The 18,935-nt window shown below is 32.4% G+C and overlaps 2 protein-coding genes across 2 annotated transcripts; one reads left to right on the forward strand and one right to left on the reverse strand.

Annotated features, from left to right (window-relative positions):
- Positions 1 to 1,004: 1,004 nt before the first annotated feature.
- Positions 1,005 to 2,539, reverse strand: LOC114414458 (GATA transcription factor 7-like). The gene is made up of 3 exons (XM_028378730.1): positions 2,370 to 2,539; positions 1,912 to 2,222; positions 1,005 to 1,842 (listed from the first exon to the last, which is right to left on the reverse strand). The coding sequence occupies exons 2-3, from the start codon at positions 2,218 to 2,220 to the stop codon at positions 1,267 to 1,269; spliced, it is 885 nt and encodes a 294-aa protein (XP_028234531.1). The 5' UTR covers positions 2,221 to 2,222; positions 2,370 to 2,539; the 3' UTR covers positions 1,005 to 1,266.
- An 8,352-nt stretch (positions 2,540 to 10,891) lies between these two features.
- On the forward strand, positions 10,892 to 17,417 carry LOC114414459 (SH3 domain-containing protein 2-like). Its single transcript, XM_028378731.1, has 10 exons — positions 10,892 to 11,135; positions 13,255 to 13,377; positions 13,478 to 13,547; positions 14,028 to 14,179; positions 15,268 to 15,369; positions 15,520 to 15,720; positions 15,834 to 15,896; positions 16,031 to 16,183; positions 16,275 to 16,349; positions 17,067 to 17,417. The coding sequence occupies exons 1-10, from the start codon at positions 11,076 to 11,078 to the stop codon at positions 17,181 to 17,183; spliced, it is 1,116 nt and encodes a 371-aa protein (XP_028234532.1). The 5' UTR covers positions 10,892 to 11,075; the 3' UTR covers positions 17,184 to 17,417.
- The last annotated feature ends 1,518 nt before the right edge of the window (positions 17,418 to 18,935 follow it).

An 18,935-nucleotide genomic window follows, 5' to 3' on the forward strand; every position in this document is an offset into this window, starting at 1 on the left:
GCAACAAACTAATTTTTAAAATCTTCGTAAATAGATCCAAAGAAGTAAACCAAAGTCAACCAATTCATGCCAATATAATACTCATCCATACCTAACATAAATGACCTAGGGTATGGCTCTGGCTCCAACCATTATTCTAATGAAAATAATTTCAAATTGATATATCTTTATTAAAAGTTATAATTATAAAATGCCAGGTTCTATTTTATATTTTAATAAATTCTTAAAAATAAAAAATATTTTTACAATTATAAATAAAATAAATAATGAAAAAAAAATGCAAAATACAAAACTATATAAAGGTATCTTTCTCTAGGCTCTAGCTCACCAGCTTTTATAAATTTTTTTCTTAGCTTTTACATTGGTAATAGTAAGCATTATAACACAGAGTAATGCTCCAAAAGTGGTGTTAAGTCATGTTCAAATGACCTAGCTTTTTTTAATTTGGGTGGTTTCCACTTCCAAAGTCTAAAGATTCAATACATCCGATGCATGTTATTCATTGAATGGTTGTTGGTACCATCGACACTTGTTTATCCTATCCTCCAAATAATTTCTTGCCCCACCACCAACTACTACACCCACATGCAAGCACGTTATATAGATTGCAATAAACAGACACTCACCTATAGCACTTAAAAACAATTGCTCACTGCACTAGCACTACGGTGTACTACTATGATCCAAAAGGGGAACGCATGTTTTTCAAGTCACAACCCTATTTGACCCACTACTTATCAACGTAACAAGTCCATTTATCACTCCAACAAAATGACGACGAAAAAGATGAACTAATCCACCTCCATTTGGCACTAACACACCTTCAGTGGTCTCAAATGAGTGCCATGCCACCCAACTCCAACGCCCTCTGACCCCACCTCTCCCTTTCTCTCTCACCAAAGCCAAAACGGTCCGCTGAACAAAGTTGAACGATTCAATTTCAGTTTTCAACCCAACGTAAAATAAAATCAAAATATTGAATCATCTTCATAATTAAACCGCTCTTCCTCAAGTTAACTTAAACTATGTATTAAATTAAATAAAATCAACAACACTAAGTAAATGGGATACAATACAATACAACCTTACAAATACAAACAATCAATGCCTAATTACTAGTAATTCCTAATATTATCGGTTGGTTGCCTGACTAGTGTGACTACTGCCTAGCACTAGCACTAACTAAATATCATACAAAAACCGAACCGGTTCAAACCGGGTTTGTATTCCTAAACTGCAAATTTTTCCCTAGACTCTAATAAAATATCAGCAGGTGGGAACCATTTGAGTCTGGGCCAAGCCGGTATCCGGTTCAGCCACCTCTTTCCTCTTCCGAATCTCTAACACTTTACGGTGACTATTGGAGTGAATATCGCTGCAGAAGGTGGGACTACACGCCGGTCTATACTCCGAAAATAACCGACCCGACTTGTACCGAACCCCGCACGCGTTGCAAAGGGTTTTGGCGCCCAGTGGGCCGGTCCTCCACTGCGGCGTCTTCTGCACCTGGCAGTGACTGCACCGCCGCTGAATCTGGACTCCAACGGGCTGGACCTGGGCCTCAGCCCGCTTCTTCTGCTTCTTCGCGGGCGGCGAAGACGGGAGCGAGAGCAACGTGCTGCCCAATGACCACACGCGAGTGTTGGGCTTCCTATTCCGTACGCTTCTCGCCTTGCTCGTTATTTTCATTTCCCACGGAAAACGAGGCGTTTTCTTCACTGAGGGTTCCGGTTCAACAAACCGGTTCGCTTCCTCCGAACGAACCGGGTATAAAAGTGACAGCTCCGGGAGTGAATCGTCCACGAAGTGTGAAACCCACTCTAGGTCCTCCAAGTCACCGGCCTACACAAATTTCAGTTATCAGAAAACAAAATTAGAGATTGAAATAGGAACAAACGGAGAGAGAGTTACCGGAACGGCTAATTCGGTGGAGAAAAGTGAATCATAGGAAACGCCGGTGGAATTGGAGTTGCTATCGTCTTCTCCACGGTCCTGTGACTGCGACGAAGCAGATAAACTTTGTTTCTCTTCGTCGCACTCTTGTTGGTGTTCGTTGTGCAGAGAGCCGTTAGAGAAGTCAAATAGGTCGTCCACGGAGAAATCTTCGCCGACGGCGACGGTGTTCGCGTTCAGGCTGAAAATATCCTCGCAGTGCATTTTCTGAACGATGAACTCACTCCTTAAACTCGGTTTCAACGCTTTGGCCACTGCTACCTCCATTTCTACGCACAAATTCAACCATGATTTTCAATTAAAACGTTCGATAAAATTCAGTTGAGTTCTCATGTCAAAGCAAAGGAGAATTAGGAACACGAAAGTTTAATTTTATGGTATAAATTTGGTTATTAGTTCATTTTGATTTGAGTTACCTGTGAAGAAGAACGAGAAGGGAAGCCGCGGAGGAGTTTGAAGTTTGAAGTTTGAAGCAACGAACGAGAGAGAGGCTTTCGTGGGCGAAATTGGTGGTATTTAATTTCTTTAACTTTATCTCTCTTTTCGTTCTATCTTATCAGGATCTCTGTTCCTCTATCTTTTTAAATTTAAATTAAAAATACAAATATATGCACAGAGAGTACTAAATCTTCGTTGTAAGATTTATTTAAAATATAGAGGCTGTGATCTAGCAAGTGGCAAGCGTGTGATATTTGGTCACGTGGTGGGGCTTGACTATTATTAGTAGTCTCTCTATTTTTATTTTTTTAAAAAAAAAATAATAATTGAATGGATCGTTCGTTGATGGCTCCGTAAATTCAAAAGTTCTGCCCTCGATGATTCTTATTTTTGACCGAACCTAGGATTTAAAAAAAAATAAATAAATAAACTGGCCTGGTCCAATGCAACCATATGAAAACAAAAATGTTAAAATCACACACCGGTTTTGACTGTTACAATCGCAGGCCACAACCACCGTGATTGGGTTTTCCGTTATAGGTGTGATGAACGGTTCAGATTTTGAGTGTGTTACTAAAGCGAAGTTTGGCGCTAGCAGTTTTCGAAAAACAGAGTCAACAGCGAAACGAACTTTTTAACCCAAGAAACCGCCCAAAATTTAGAAATTTGGCACCGTTATTTTCGGTATTTGCAAGAGTGGGAATGAAGGAAATAAACTTTGGATAATTTTTCTTCCTTTGTTCACATGACACTACTATGTGTTGTTTGATACTTTGTGATTGGCGAAGTGAAGACACGTCAGATATTCTTTCGTGACTGTTTGGCGCGTGAAAGTTCCGATGGTTATTGACTTTTAATGGTATGAGGCGTTTAGAGTTAGATTGGTGGCCTCAACTTTACATTTGAAGCCATTACTTCCTGTCTTCAACCATCCATCCCTGGAGTGGCGCATTTCTTTTATGATTTGTGGACTCTTAGCTGTCATCCCAAAAAAAAATAGAATATTGGTTTCTTTCCAATTAAGGGAAATGTTACTAGAGTTTAATTTAATTCTAGCTAGCTGAAAGATAGCATAATCGTCCCTGCCTGCCTATCTATCTATCTGTATTGTTTTATAAAATATTAAATTTGATAAACTCTAATAGTATTTTGTATTATACATTAACATGTATGTTAATTTTATAAATAACTAATACACACAAAAAAAGCAAAGAAATAGTGTTCATCTTTTAAATATATTGAAAGGAAAATGAGACGAATAGGAAGGACTGGTTTATCATATTTAAGGAGGTTAAACAAACTGAAAAAATTGGAGTGTGTAACATAGTAAAACAAAAATGGAATCCGCTTTCAAAAAAAAATCCAAAACTGACTTTTTTTTGAAAAAAATATAAATTATATTAAATCTAAAACAATACAACAATAAATAGGGCATATCCCGCAGCTAAATCCAAAATTGACTTTATTATTAAGTCATAGATGTATTAACAATGTAAATATTTTTTTTAAAAGGCAAAGAATTGTATTTCAAGTAAAACTTGTTTAACAATACAAATCGGAAGACCATGAAAAATATGAGGACTAGCAATGGGACGTGAACCACCATCCAGCGCAACAGTACTAAACAAACACTACCTCTCATGTCTGAGGGTGATCGAGAACACTTCAGATTGAGGATGCGGAAAAGATGTTCTTGTTAATTCATGCACATTTGTCAGTTACTTATATATCCATCTGCATATGCATGCTTCAAAAAATAAAACTTAATTGGTGTTATTGAATATTTATTTATTTATCACATTACATATAGCCACAACTCACAAGGTTTCGAGCCGAAAGTTGAAACCAAACTAAGCCGACGGATGACGACATTCACGATCAAGGAAAGAATTAGTAACAAACAAACGCGTGTAAACAACACTGATGCGTGGATGGCCCTGCCCGTTTGGGAGGTTATTTATATTTTATTTTTCTACAACATTTCATATTAAAGGGTAGAAAAAAAATGTATGAGAAGATAAATAATGTATTAGAAATAACATTTTAGAAATATTACAAATAATATAATATATTTTTTCAAACTCTTTAAAGCATTTGAACTCTATAGAGAAGCTAGGGATACATATTGGACCCAAGTCCAATCCAGAACAAATAAAAATTTTCTTTATTTTTTTATTTAAAAATAAATCTCTCTTAACTTATATAATAACATAATATTATAATTTTTTTAATTATGTCTTGTCCTAACTTTTTATAGTTATGATTAACTTATATGAATTATGTTAAAAAAAGGTTATTATATGAATTGAGAGGGGTGAAATAATGTTATAAAAGGCAGAAATATCCAATAGAATTTTATTAAACTAGGAGCACAAGTGTAACTTAGTTTAAAAATGAATCCAGGGATAACTCAAACTAATAGTATTCTCTCCATTAAACCATAAAACGGTTGTGTTAGTTCATGCTACACAGCTGCAGAACATTTTGCAACAGGTGTTTTAAAATATATTTACTTAAGTGTGTTTCTTAATTTCCTACCTCCTCCCGCTTCCAACCACGTGGTGGGACTTTTCTATTTAAACGACTTATTGCAGCTAACAAGTTGGATAACCTTATGCCCTATAACTACATAACTTGTATTCAAATGCCAAGATTTTTTATTAGTAAACATGTACAATCTCGTGATAAATTATTGTTGAGGTTATTAATTTGCGTATCTACTAATCTTTCCATTAAATCGTAATGGGCCATGTGCCCATGTATTAGGTCATCCTACAAAGAATTTCACATGTGAAATTTAGAAATACAATATTTAATAAAGTTTTCTCTACCCCATTCCCCCATGGAACAATGAAAATGAGTAGGAACTTGTCTTTCAATTTTGACTATTTGTAATCGCATTATAACTTACAAGTGCTTGTTAGAAAATGTTTCGTACCATTTCTCACAGGCCTAATACTAGCTTATTTGGGGGAATATAATGTTTCCTTAGAACAATCATTTTCTTTTCAAAATCTTTTTCATGCGATAGATAAAAATAAATGATTATTTTTAGAAATAATTTCAACTAGCATGTATCTAATAAATGTAAGTTGTTTTTTTTTTTTGCTAAATCACCTGGACAAAATGCACCCGAGACGCAAATTAATTAATACTCAACTGGTAAGAATTACATTGTTCATGCTCCAAAAAGGAGTTAACAGCAAAGTAAAAACGCATGTCAGTCTCTAAGGATAATCTAGCTTTGGCAAAGGAATCCGCCAAGTTGTTTGCCTGTACCATAGATCGAGCTTTGCTGAAACTTGCCTTTGAGTTTCCAAATCTCAGCAAACTGGTCAGCAACAGCTTGATTGCAGTGCAGCAGGCTCCAAGTTAAATTGATAATCTTCAAAAGCATCACGATACCAGGCAAGTGAGCCTCAACCACTGATTATCATGGTGCTTTGAAGTTCCTCTTTATTGAGCCATTGAAGTTCGTGATTCAATTTTCAAGTTAAGAGGCGAAACAAATCTTGACTCTCGCGGAAGAAGAATACCATTTGCGGCGCGGCCAGAAAACAGAATTGCTTATGAAGTGTTTGGGTTTTCTATAATGTTTTGTCCGACACCAAAAAAGAATTTTCTTTCACATTTTTCTCTTATAATGCGTTTAATAAATGACTTACCAATAGGTAAACTACAAAAGATGTTCATGTTAGATTATAGGAAACCCATAACATATACATCCGGAAGAATTATTTGATGAGGAAATAGGTGAACACAATAATAAATTTTATAACAAAGTAATAAACAGCGGAAATAAATTTCCTCAAACTTGTAAGAATATCCTAGGAGCACCAATAAATTATAAAGCAAAATGTGAAAAACTCCTCAGGCTAAAAATCACGGATTGTTCAAATCAAATAAATAACTCCATTATAATTAATAAAGATACAAGAGAGTCTCCAACAAGTACACTGAAACATGCAGGCAAATCAAAACAAACCCTAATACAAACAAGAAGATAAAATCCCAAAATATAGAGCAGAAAATGCAAAACACTTATCTTTTTCAAGATATCTATTTCATGATCCAATCGAATAATTTGAAGTATCATGTGTGTAGAATCTGCTGTCAAAAAATCAGTCTGATCCAACGATGAACGAATCCGCAGTTTCAATCTGAAAAAACGCTTTATGATGGGTATGTGAAAATCACAATGATTTTCCCATTGTAACTGTTTTCTCACTCAAACGAGTATCTGTGTATCTATCTTTCTAATCTGATTCCTCTCCATTTAAATAAGTGAGACAAAATGAGCTTTCTCATCTGGATCTTTACTCCACATAGGAATGGAGTCCAAAAAATCCAACAGTATTAATTAATATTATAATATTCCTTTGTCCTTGCGGACTATTTTAATTAGCAATTTGTTTTGAAACCCTAACTGTGCATTTGGATGTGGAAATTGAACCGAGTAATTCATTTTTTTAAAGAAATTGAAATGCTATGTGGTAAATTTCTCTATTTGGACAAGACATTTAGAAAACATTTAAAATTCAAGCATTTTAAGTGAGTATTTTAGTTAACTTAAAACACAAAAATTCAAATTCCTTCAAAAAGAAAAGAATTTAAAATTCTCTTCCGCTCCAACACACGAACCCCTCAACTACGGAACTTTCTAACCTGACTCTTCCGACAGTGGACCAGACTGCAACCATCACATGACGACGGAGACTTCAACTACCATCCGAACCCCTCGCCGAAACAATTGCAGTGCTATCGGACTTCCTTCGGTGACTTTTTGGTAACCTCGCCAAAATCTTTGACTTTCTTACTTATTCTTTTGTCACTAATCTTTGGCTTTCTCACTAATTTTTTCTTCATCGACTTTTGATTTTGAGTTTGTTATTTGTTGCTTTATTTGTTCGTTCAACTAAACTCATGGATTCGTTATAAAATTTGTAGATTCATTATGAATAATCAGTATTGATATTTCATTGCTTAGATTCTTGTGTATGAAATTTTGAGAGTTCTTAGATGGAATTATTGGTGCTTGGAGCTATTTTAGAAAGAATTTGAAAAAATAATTTTTTAACCAAAATAATTTTATTAATCAAGAAACGAGACCACAGGCTACAAGGTGTGGTTATTAATATTGGTCTCTAAATTATTAAATATTTTAAAATAATTTTTAATTATTAACTAAATTTTAATATTTTGGTAAAAAAATAAATTTAATATTTAAATTTTAACTTTTTAAATATGTATTCAAAAATTAAATTTTATGTGATAAAAATTGAATTGCTTCCTTCAAACAAAAAATTCAAAATTTAGAAAATTAAATTATTTCATCCAAACAAAATATTTATGAAATGAAGAAAATTTAATTCATAACAATTCAAATTTTAAGTATTTCAAATTTTTTAAATTCTTAAAATTTTTTATCCAAACACAAGAATGTATAGAACAAAGGAAAGGGAATGTAATGTAAGATTGTCACTCTTTATTCTCCAGCAATAGCTAGATGCATTTCAGCCTCGCTTTCAAGACCATGTACGTCGTGCAACATTCAGTTATTTTATGTCCTATCATTTGATAACACTTCTTGTGAACATGAGTTAAGAATCCTCATGACCAAGTGTTAGGGGATGGTCACAATTAAAGTGTTCTCTGGGCGTGGCACATCAAAGGACATGTTTTGGTCTAACTCTATCAAGCTCTGCTTCAATCCACAGAAATTGATCAAGCTTGCTTAACTTAACATTCATTGATTGATTCATTCATTGTAAGTCCTCGCATGCACTGACATTGGAAAAGGGCAACCTCATCCCTTCAATCGCTGCCTCCCCTAAACTTAAATTTTAAAGAAAAGAGACTAACAACCTTTCTCACAGAACGAAAATGGACAAAAAATCTTTGCCAAATATATTTAAATGGATGTAATGTTGTCTCATACCCATCATTCCCAACTTATATTATTTAGGAGACCTGCTGAATAAAGTGCTGATCCTTGTATTGATAGTAATGTTTTTACACTTTTTTTTTAAGAATCTTATAGCCAAACTTGAGAACAGTACCTATAGAGTTTTGATTGTATCTTCGAGGGATAATTAAACTATACTAGATGGGAATTTTCTATCATAGTGCAACAGCATGGAAGCTAGGCACCACTTGCCATCACATCCTCGACACAAATAAGAAATGGAGGATGAGTCAAGACTCAAGAGATACAGAAAAAGAAAGAAAAAAGTCAACTCCATCAAATGCTACAAGAAAATCAACTGAATGGCGCAGCCCTCAGCTGAACGAATTTATTATGTATGCAGTATGCTGCTATGCCCACTTTCAATAGAAAAGCAAGCTGAAGGTTTGTTATAAAATCCTCTTCTTATGAGGAATCTGTGAATGTTTACCTTTCCCTTTTGCTATTTGTTGAGAAATAAAAAAAGATAACGCATCATGATGAACGCCTTGTTGTCAACTGGTTATGTGTTCGATTTCATTGGTACTTAATTTGTAGGTTTTGCTTGGTGCTTTTCTGACCTAAAAGTAGCATAATGAATATTGAAGTTAACGATGTGAGTGTGACCAAGAAACATTAGACGGATGGCGTCAAACGCAAGGAATTTGATTAGGATGACTTGAGTTTTCTTTTCTTCTTTGCCAAACTTCTATAAAATTGGAAGATCATGTCATTTTGACGGTTCACTTTACACTCGGTGCCTTCAAATCTTACGCCATGATTAATGAATGCAAAATACTACGACGTTAGAGCAGTAATTTAGTTTTGGATGAAATATGTTTTAATTCATTAATTCTAAATATTATTTAAAATAAAGTTTTTTTTTTAAATATTAGCTGTAGTTTTCCTACATTTGCAATAATTTTTATTTTAGTCCCTCTAATTGATATTTTTATTTTATTTTTACTCTTTACTCTTCACATGAAAATGTTTTACGTTTTATTCTTTACACGAAAAAATGTTTATAAATTTATCTTTATCATTTATTAAAGTTATATTGGTATTTTGGGTTGTCATAATATTAGTGTGGGGTTGAAGTATTTATTAACTTCGCTAATAACTAATTCTTATTGAAATTTTTTTAAATATACAACTTAAATCCGATATTTTATTGTGTTGATATTTTGTTTTTTTAAGTTTCACTCAAATCAATGACATGCCAATAAAATTATAATAATATTGAATTATCATGTAAAGGACAAAAAAATATGTGCATCTTAAAAATTAAAATGTTTATAATAAAGTTATGAAAATTGACCCAGCCGAGTCACTGGATCAATTGGTCAGAACTTGGATCAATGAATCCCTTATTGATTCACTTGACCCGATATATACATAAAAATAATATATATATATATATATATATATATATATATATATATATATATATATATATATATAGCTAACAAAATGTAATTAATTTATAGTCTATATTTTCATATTACATTATTACTATAAATTATTTTGTTAGGTATTACCATTAAATTATTAAAGAAATTCTTGTTATTGTCTACAGTTTGTCAGGCGATCATGAGTAAGTATGCTGGAGATGTATAAAACACATAAATATTAAATTATATAAAAATTAGGATAATAATTATTAGCTATTATATATTGTTATCAAAATCAAAATAATTGTATAGGAACATATGATATGCTAGTATTTAATAATTAGGTATTAATGGTTTAACATGTTTCATAATTTGTTAAAAAAAATCAATTTAATTTTTTTTAAAAAGAATGAATCATTTGAATCAATCTGACTCAAGTCATTGATTTTGATCAAACCTGATCAAAACAAATTAAATTGATTTGGGTCGGTTATATTTTCGATCCCATAGTTCGGTCAAATAATCAATTCTTAATCAAACTGGTTTGACTGGTCCAATTATCATAACTATTATGTATAATTTTTCTTATACCAAATATAGTGTTAAAGGATGATTTAAAAGTTTATTTGATAATTTTTAAAATAAAGCTAAAAATATATCTCTGAATAAGTTAATAAATACTGTATTTATACGTCAATAAATTTAAAGTTTTAAATAAAATCATTAAATTGTTATCACGTGAAGCAGCTTGGAGTAAGTTGACAAGTTGGCTCATTCAAAATCCAGTTATTACTTATCACTGTACCTTTTCGAAAGGGGAAAATGAAATAAGTTTAAATTTAAGAGTTTCACAAATATGAATTCAAAACTAATCAAAATTTGTTTTTGGTATAATTTTAAAATAATTATTATAAAATATAATATAATAAGTATAATAGTTTTTTTTTATATTGTGATTCTTTTTTTGGTATTGATATTTATAATAGTTTGTTATTGAGTAAAAAGGTTTTTATATTATCAGTGTATGTTTATTCATTACTTTTAAAATATAAAAAGCATTCATAATATTTAAATTTTATTCTAAACTCGTTAACTAGTAAATACATATGTAATACTACTAAAATAAAAGAATCGTTTAAAAATATTCAAAACAAGTCTAGGGGAAGAAGCGAAGGTCCTTCTAAGCTCTAATTCTATAGTGTAATAATTTGCAACGCAATTTTGAAAAACCTGAGTGTCCCTTTTCTCTCTTCCGATACAAAAGCCCGTTGTTGTTGGTGTTTCGGTCTGAAATCAAATCAAAATCAACACTGTGCGCTGCGGTTAGAAGAGATTCAATCTGAATCTGAATGGAAGCTATCAGAAAGCAAGCCTCCAAACTTCGAGAACAGGTCGCTCGTCAACAACAGGTTCCTTCCCTTTCTCTCTCTGTAAAACCTATTTCTTTCATTTGCCAGATCTTTCTCCGATCAACACAAATAGATAGATCAACGCAAATATATGCCTCTTAAAATCGATTACGATTATAATCTCTTCGCACGAATAACGTTACCGTCTAGTATTGAGTCGCGCAATTCTAACCAACGGAGCCGTACACTTGCATTGCGGAAATGGTAAACAAATGTCGTAATGTTTGATTCGTCTAATTCTCAGAATAAGAAGCTGAAATTTAAGCTGCTCCGTCGCCCATTTCGGAAACATTGCATAGATTGCAACTTGATTGATGAATTAGCAATTCGTTCAGTTTTAAGTTTCCACGTCCTAGATGTGTATGCCTATACGTGCTATAAGTTAGAACCTAGATGTCTTTTGATGGTGTCTGAAAGCGAAGGTGGCTTCTGGCTTGCATATTTTGTTACTAACTTGAAATTGCAATGGTTTTTGACTGGAAACGAGCTTGGTAATCAATTATGTTATTTAGGGTAAAAAGCATTTTTAATCCCTAAACATATGGCTTAATGTGGTGTTAGTCCTCTAGAAGTTTTTTTTTTTTTTTGTGTCAGTTTTTATCCTCTATCACCACTAGTGATGAATGATGATGTGTCAATCATGTATCCCCTTAGAATGTTTACTAATATGGTATTGCTAGATGTGTGTTGTGTTGCTACTAAGTGGTGACAGGAACCAAGATCAATCAAAGAATTTTGAAGGGCAAAACTAAATGAAGGCACTTTTATAAGGATTAAAAATATATTTAAGCCTATTATTTATTTGTTACACTCTGATCTTGTATTGCATGGCATGAATATCAGAATATGGATATGCATTCAATACAGTGCAATATAGACACAAGGATAATTTAAAAAAAATAAAATCTAAAATGCAAGTATGGTTGGAATATTTGAAAAAATACATTTGTATCTACGGAAGCACAAACACTTCTAAATAGTAGTCGTGTCATGTTGTAGTTGTATTCATGTTGGACACCGCATGAATGCTTGAAATACTTCTAGTTGTAATGTTTATAATTTGTTTACTTTTATTTTTTAAACCTTAATATCGTTTCAAATTGGAATACCACAATAATAATTAGATAAATTTTAGCATTTTATTATGGACCCGTTTATTTAAGTTTATTAAAAAACATTTTTTTAAATAAAATAAGCAGAATGTGCTTTGTCTAAATTTTTTGTTTTTAGGTAAGTCCTATCTGTTCCTTAAAAAAACACTTTTATAGAAACACTTTTTTATGATTAACCAAACTGGTCTTTGTCTATAATGACTTGTGTTCATCTTTCAAGCATGAATTTTCTCTTGTGATTTAAATTTTTTAATATTAATTTTATATATTGTATTATAGCCATGTAGTGAGTAGAGACCTATGATTTTTAAAATTTGTCAAATCCCCATCTGCTGTGTTTTATTTGTGCCTATGAATTATATGCATATGTATTATGTAATTTAAAAAATCAGTGTTATATTTTAATTATATCTTATTTCCATTCCTTAAGATCAAAAGGCAAAAACATTTCTTTCTGTTTAAAGGCCAATTTATCTTGTCTTAGCATCTAACTGGATGCACTGCCATGATGCAATTTACTTTCCTCCTAAGCCATGATGCAATTTACTTTCCTCCTAAGCCATGATGCTGGGATGGATATTGATTGGGTCCCTAGATTTGGCCTTGACTCCCCCCACCCCTAAACAGAGGAAAGTAAAAGAAAGTAAATTTTAAATAAATAAAAAAAACACTGGTTTACAATACTAGTAATCTGTCCCTTTGAGGCATTGGGATTTGGGACATTAATTGAAGAGATATTGTTCATATGACTGCGGTCTGCATTATGATGGTAGCGTTTCTTTTTTTTTTTTTTTTTTCTTGAAAGGGGTGAGCATAAATCCGAAGATCACTGATTTTTTGCTTTAGAGGATACCTTATCCTCCCTCATGATTGTACTTAACTACTTATCCTCTCGTCTCTATAACGAAATTTCTTTTATTTTTTATGATAAGTTTCAATTCATTTCTTGCTCTTTTTTCCCCTGTTCTCTAATGTTCCTTAGTTTTGCTTGCTTCCTTTCTATTTAGGCTGTGCTTAAACAGTTTGGGGCTGGGGGATATGGAGGTTCAGATAATATGGTTACTGATGAGGTAGAGCTTCAGCAACATCAGAAACTTGAGAAGCTTTACATATCAACACGTGCTGGAAAGGTTAATTGGTTTTTCTGTACCAACCCTCTATTTTTGTTTGTGTTTTATCTCTACTTATACCCTCCCTGTTTGGCTGATAATGAAATATATTGTTTTTCAGCATTATCAAAGGGATATTGTCCGCGGTGTGGAAGGTTATATTGTAACTGGATCCAAGCAAGTTGAAATAGGTCAGTAATTTTGGTTGGTGAAATTTCCTTTGCAGTTAGTTTATGGAACATAGTGTATGCCATATATTTCATGTGTGCAAGAGAAGAAAAAGTTGGGTGGTATGAAAATTATGTGTTTATGATAAGAGAAATAGAAGTGCTGCTAGGAGGACTCAGGAAACAATGATGGGAAAGTGTAACAGAATGTACACTTATGGGAGAGGAATGAAATGTGAATAAATAGTAGTGGGAATAGTCGCAAGACAGAACGGAATTTTGGGAGTGAGTTGGTAGCTTAGGCCTGGGAGGGCATATTCTGTGTATAAGCTATGATTGTTGTTATCTGTTATTTCTGCATTTGTTTTCTGGTAATATGTGTTTCCATTTGTTGAGCTCTTTTTCCCCCTGTAATAGAGATTTTCTCCATGAGTTTGATCTTAGTTTAATCTTAATACCGGCTCTTATCAGTATTGTTATTGAATTGCCATACTTGTTTAACAGGAACAAAGTTATCAGAAGATAGCAGGAAATATGGTGCAGATAATACATGTACCAGTGGTAGTACTTTATCAAGAGCTGCGCTAAATTATGCACGTGCCCGTGCACAAATGGAGAAGGAGCGTGGGAGCTTACTAAAAGCTCTTGGCACACAGGTAAACACGCCCTAGCACATGCACACTTGTACTGTCATACATCATAGGGTTCTGAAGTTAGGTTTCATGCCAGTTCTTGTGATTTTGTGCCAAAATAATGTAGATTGAAGCATCTTAAAATACCAGTATATTGATATATTAATACTACTTGGATGGATGCTACTTATTTTCCTGTTTTGCTGCCTTTTTTTAATCCAAGCTACTCCATCCCTGGCTAAGCAGTGAGATTTTTAGCAATTTCCTGAATCCTCTACAGTATTGACTTGAAATTTAAGTATTGATACTTTTCTACTCTATAGATTATTACCATTTGCTTTTGAATTCTTACATTTGTTTTGCCTTCTGTTATATTTTATACTGTATACTGTTATTCTGCCTAATAAATACTATGTATTTCTCTTAAAAGGAGAAATGATAGGGATTTATGACATTAACCAATTTCTTTGGAGTTATGCATGAGTCCATCATACAGCCACTGATAATTGCGTGATTTTAGGGTTCAAATCTGGGTTCATACATGTAATTCTTTGATTTACCCATAACTGAACTATTTTAAGTTTTTAACTAAAATGAATAAGATACAGAATTATAGGTATTTAAATTTGAGAGGGAGAGCCTGGTTGCAGTACTGTAGTAAGGTTGCTGCCTTGTGACCTAGGTCACAGGTTCAAACCCGGGGAAACATCATCTCCAATTGTGGGATAAAAAACTGTACATATACCATTCCCAGCCAGACTCCATTAGTTGGGAGCCTCGTAGCTCGTACACTTAGTTACCCTTTATAGATATTTAAATTTAAATTTGGCTTCATTGATGTAATGTTTGGATTCCTTGCTACTGAACTATTTTATCAAGGGATGCACGGATATTCAAATCTATTTAATCTATTGAAGAAGTAATATCTAGGCTAGGTCCTAGTCCAACCTTTAATTGAACTTAATAATTAACAGCCATATACATTCAACAAGTTATCTTTCTCTCTATATTAATATGCTGGCTCATTGTCAATTTATCCAGTTTGTGCTTGATTTTTTTATCTGACATAATGTTTCTGCGAGTGAACATTTTAAGAATTGCTTGATGCTTAGGTTGCAGAGCCCTTAAGAGCAATGGTGATGGGAGCTCCATTGGAGGATGCCCGGCATCTTGCTCAACGTTATGACAGAATGCGGCAGGAAGCCGAAGCCCAGGTATCTGGAATTTTATCTTTCATTTTATTGTACTTTTTTTTTTATTTGTCACCAGCTTACATTTTGAGAAATGTCTGAATGAGTAACTATTTCATCAATGATTTTTTTCCTTTGTACTTTGTAATTACACTGTCTTTTAAACCTAGACAGGCTATTGAAGTTTCCAAACGCCAGGCAAAAGTAAGAGAAACACCAGGCAATGCTGAGAATGCTATGAAGCTGGAAGCAGCTGAAACAAAGCTGCAAGACCTGAAGACTAACATGGCAATATTGGGAAAAGAAGCAGCTGCCGCAATGGCTGCTGTTGAAGCACAGCAACAGAGGTTAACCCTCCAGCGACTTATAGCTATGGTATTACAGTTTTACCATATGATTCTGCAATTCTTTTGTTTTAAAATCTTGGATCTGAGTTATCAGAAATTATTACTCCCACTTAAATCCAGCGTGCTATTTCTATTATCCAGGTTGAAGCAGAGCGTGCCTATCATCAAAGAGTACTCCAAATACTTGATCAGCTTGAGGGAGAGGTGAGCCATTGTATCCCTTTGTGTCATTTTTCATTATATTCTCCGTATAGAAGTCAAGTATGCTATTAGAATGTTACGTCTTTTTTTTTTGTATCAACAAATGATTATATGACACATGTATATTTTAATAATAGATGATATCAGAACGACAACGAATTGAAGCCCCTCCTACACCTAGTGTGGATAGCAGCATGACACCACCCCCATCATATGAGGAAGTTAATGGTGTATATGCTTCTCAAGCACATAATGGCTCAACAGATAGTATGGGTTACTTCTTAGGAGAGGTTAGATTATATCTTGCACTAAAGTTAGAGATATTGTACTGAAAAATATAGTGCTTACATTTACTTTCTGTTGTACATTTTACTCATGCAGGTTTTATTTCCCTACCATGCTGAGTCTGAAGTTGAATTGAATCTATCAGTTGGGGATTATATTGTCATTCGAAAGGTTTGTGACTTGCCTGAGTCTATAGTTACAGCTTTTTTTTTTTAAGGAATCTCTTTACTTTCCTCAGGAAAAGTGCTTTATATTTGGATTGTTTTTCGGGTATTTACCAACCATAAAAACCAAATTTTTTAAATTAGCACATGAAAAAGAAAGTAAAGTACAAGTGTACCAAAATGTAATAGTTTAGACCCTCTTCATATCAGTTTAAGCTTCAGACAGAATTGTTAATCTAATATGATGTTGTAAAACGGTTGATTATGTTATTAGTTATCACGGATTCAACACTAACAATCTGTTCAGAAGAGATGAAAGTGGAAGGAATGAAAACAAAGAGAAGAAAAAAACACGAATAACAATGACTTTTCTTTGTTTGGTTGGAGAGAAAGTGGAAGGAAAATAAGAAGTATAGTTGTCTTTTAGAAACAAAAATTTAAACTTTTCTTTCCTTTCACTTTAGGTCCAATTTGAATATTAAACTTTTATTTCCCTTCTGCCAAACATAGGCAAATGATTGTTTGGTCGTTTGCTTGTGTCATGACATGCTTGTCTCGGCTCTAAAGGAACTGTGGTCCTGCAAAAGCTTGTATAACTTATTTATCATATTCATGTTCATATTTAAAACAAACTTTTGGTTGTGGTGATAGTGGGAACGGATTACCTTAAAATCATTACATATTCTAAATTGTTCCCAATATGACTCTGATTGAATTGACACAGGTGACAAACAATGGATGGGCTGAGGGTGAATGCAAAGGGAAAGCAGGTTGGTTTCCATTTGGTTACATAGAAAGAAGGGAGCGAGTCCTCGCAAGCAAGGTGGCTGAAGTGTTTTGAATGTTTCTGTTTGGTTGAGTTGGTGGTTTCCTGCCTCAGGGATTATGTATGTGCGTATGTTTTGGTTTTGTGCTTAATGGATAACGTGTGCTTACTGCTTAGCATACAACAATCGATTTGTGATATATAGATGACATGTTTTTTCTTTTCTTGTGATTATCGATCGCTTTAAGATTCTCTTTTGTATTAGAATGATAATAGGTATGGTTTAGTTAAAAGTATTACATATTTATATTCACCGTGTTAAAAAAAATTAATCTAAATTGAGTATGCAATTTTGCTTTTATTTTATCTCAATAAAAAAAAATCCATGTTTGAATGAATAACTTAACTATCCAGTGTCCATACTCGTATTGAATTGGTACTTTTATATTTGGATTTTACTAGCCTTCTAATTAAATAGAATGTTTTTTTCTTTTAATGTGTAGTTTTTATGAATGAATAAACAAGAATATTATATATAAAAAACGCATTTTCAACTATGTTTAAATAAATGTCTTACGACATTAGTTCCTGGGAGACTCAACGTAAAACAGAAAAAAATATATATATAACACAGGTTAGAAATTAATTTGGTGGAATCGATTTTTCACCTGTTTCATAGTTATTTGTATCATGTAAATAATTGTTGGTTTATATCATTTGGATAAATTTTTATTTTATTTGTATTATTTGGGTCAAAAAATTCCATTTTCAGCATTCTTGTCTTGGTATTTGGATTTGGCTGTTAATTTGAGTCAAGATTTTATGTTAAAACTAGTATTGTAGTATGGGCAACAATATTTATTTTTTATACTTAATATTTAAAATAAATAATTTTTAATATATTAAAATTGTAATTTAAAATTAAATATATTATTATATATTTGATTTTAAAATTGGTCATGAATAACATAAAATAAATACAACAAAAACAAAAAAAAAATATTGTTCAATAAATTGAGCTAACATTTTTTGTCCCTACGTATAACATAATTATAAAGATAAAAATACTACCCATTCCGTCACTATCCTAATTATCATAATTTTCTTTCATATTAAAAATAAAATTACCATTATTACTATCCTAATTATCATAATTTTCTTACATATCAAAATTAAAATCACCATTACTATTATCTTTAATGATCACCATTTGTTGATATTATCATTATGATTACTGTCATCAAGACTGAATAAGCAAAAGGTATAATCAAAAGTTTTTGTAAAAGAATCATGAATTAAATAAATCATGGTTATCAAACTCTCGAGTTAACTCTTATGAGTCCACTTATCCTTTACAAGTTAACTTTAGAGTAAAAAAAATTAGTAGACTCTAAGCAAACTCTATAAGGAAACTCGTTAGACTCTTAAGTTTATCAGCGAGTTAATGAGTTAACAAGTTAAAAAAATTAGGTTAAAATATAAGTCATTTTTTATTGTTTTCTCTTTGTATAATATTCAACATACTTTCATTTAATATGTTATTCTCAAATACAAATTTTTTACCTTTAATAATATCAAATCTTTGTTCTCTAATAACGTCAAACCCTTGATGAAAATGATCTATCACTATTATAACCTATGCAAGTTATTATCTAGTATTGATGTATTATTACTAGACTTGGTTAATTAAATAGTTTGAACTTTATGCTTTACTATTTTACTTTATTATATTGTTGAAATGTTTAATTAATATGTTATTTATAAATATTTTGTTATTATTTTTATATGAAGTTGATTCTTACGAGTCTACGAGTTGAGTCACGAGTC

Source organism: Glycine soja, chromosome 6, assembly GCF_004193775.1.
Source record: "Glycine soja cultivar W05 chromosome 6, ASM419377v2, whole genome shotgun sequence".
NCBI classification, from domain to species: domain Eukaryota; kingdom Viridiplantae; phylum Streptophyta; class Magnoliopsida; order Fabales; family Fabaceae; genus Glycine; species Glycine soja.

What these genes read in the sequence shown, in the direction of transcription:
- LOC114414459 (XM_028378731.1), top strand. Translation starts at nt 11,076, where the DNA reads ATGGAAGCTATCAGAAAGCAAGCCTCCAAACTTCGAGAACAGGTCGCT. An exon ending in GGCAGGAAGCCGAAGCCCAG is followed by an intron (nt 15,370 to 15,519) that starts GTATCTGGAATT and finishes AAACCTAGACAG; the next exon opens with GCTATTGAAGTTTCCAAACG. An exon ending in TGGGTTACTTCTTAGGAGAG is followed by an intron (nt 16,184 to 16,274) that starts GTTAGATTATAT and finishes TTACTCATGCAG; the next exon opens with GTTTTATTTCCCTACCATGC.
- LOC114414458 (XM_028378730.1), bottom strand. Translation starts at nt 2,220, where the DNA reads ATGGAGGTAGCAGTGGCCAAAGCGTTGAAACCGAGTTTAAGGAGTGAG. An exon ending in CCACCGAATTAGCCGTTCCG is followed by an intron (nt 1,843 to 1,911) that starts GTAACTCTCTCT and finishes AAATTTGTGTAG; the next exon opens with GCCGGTGACTTGGAGGACCT.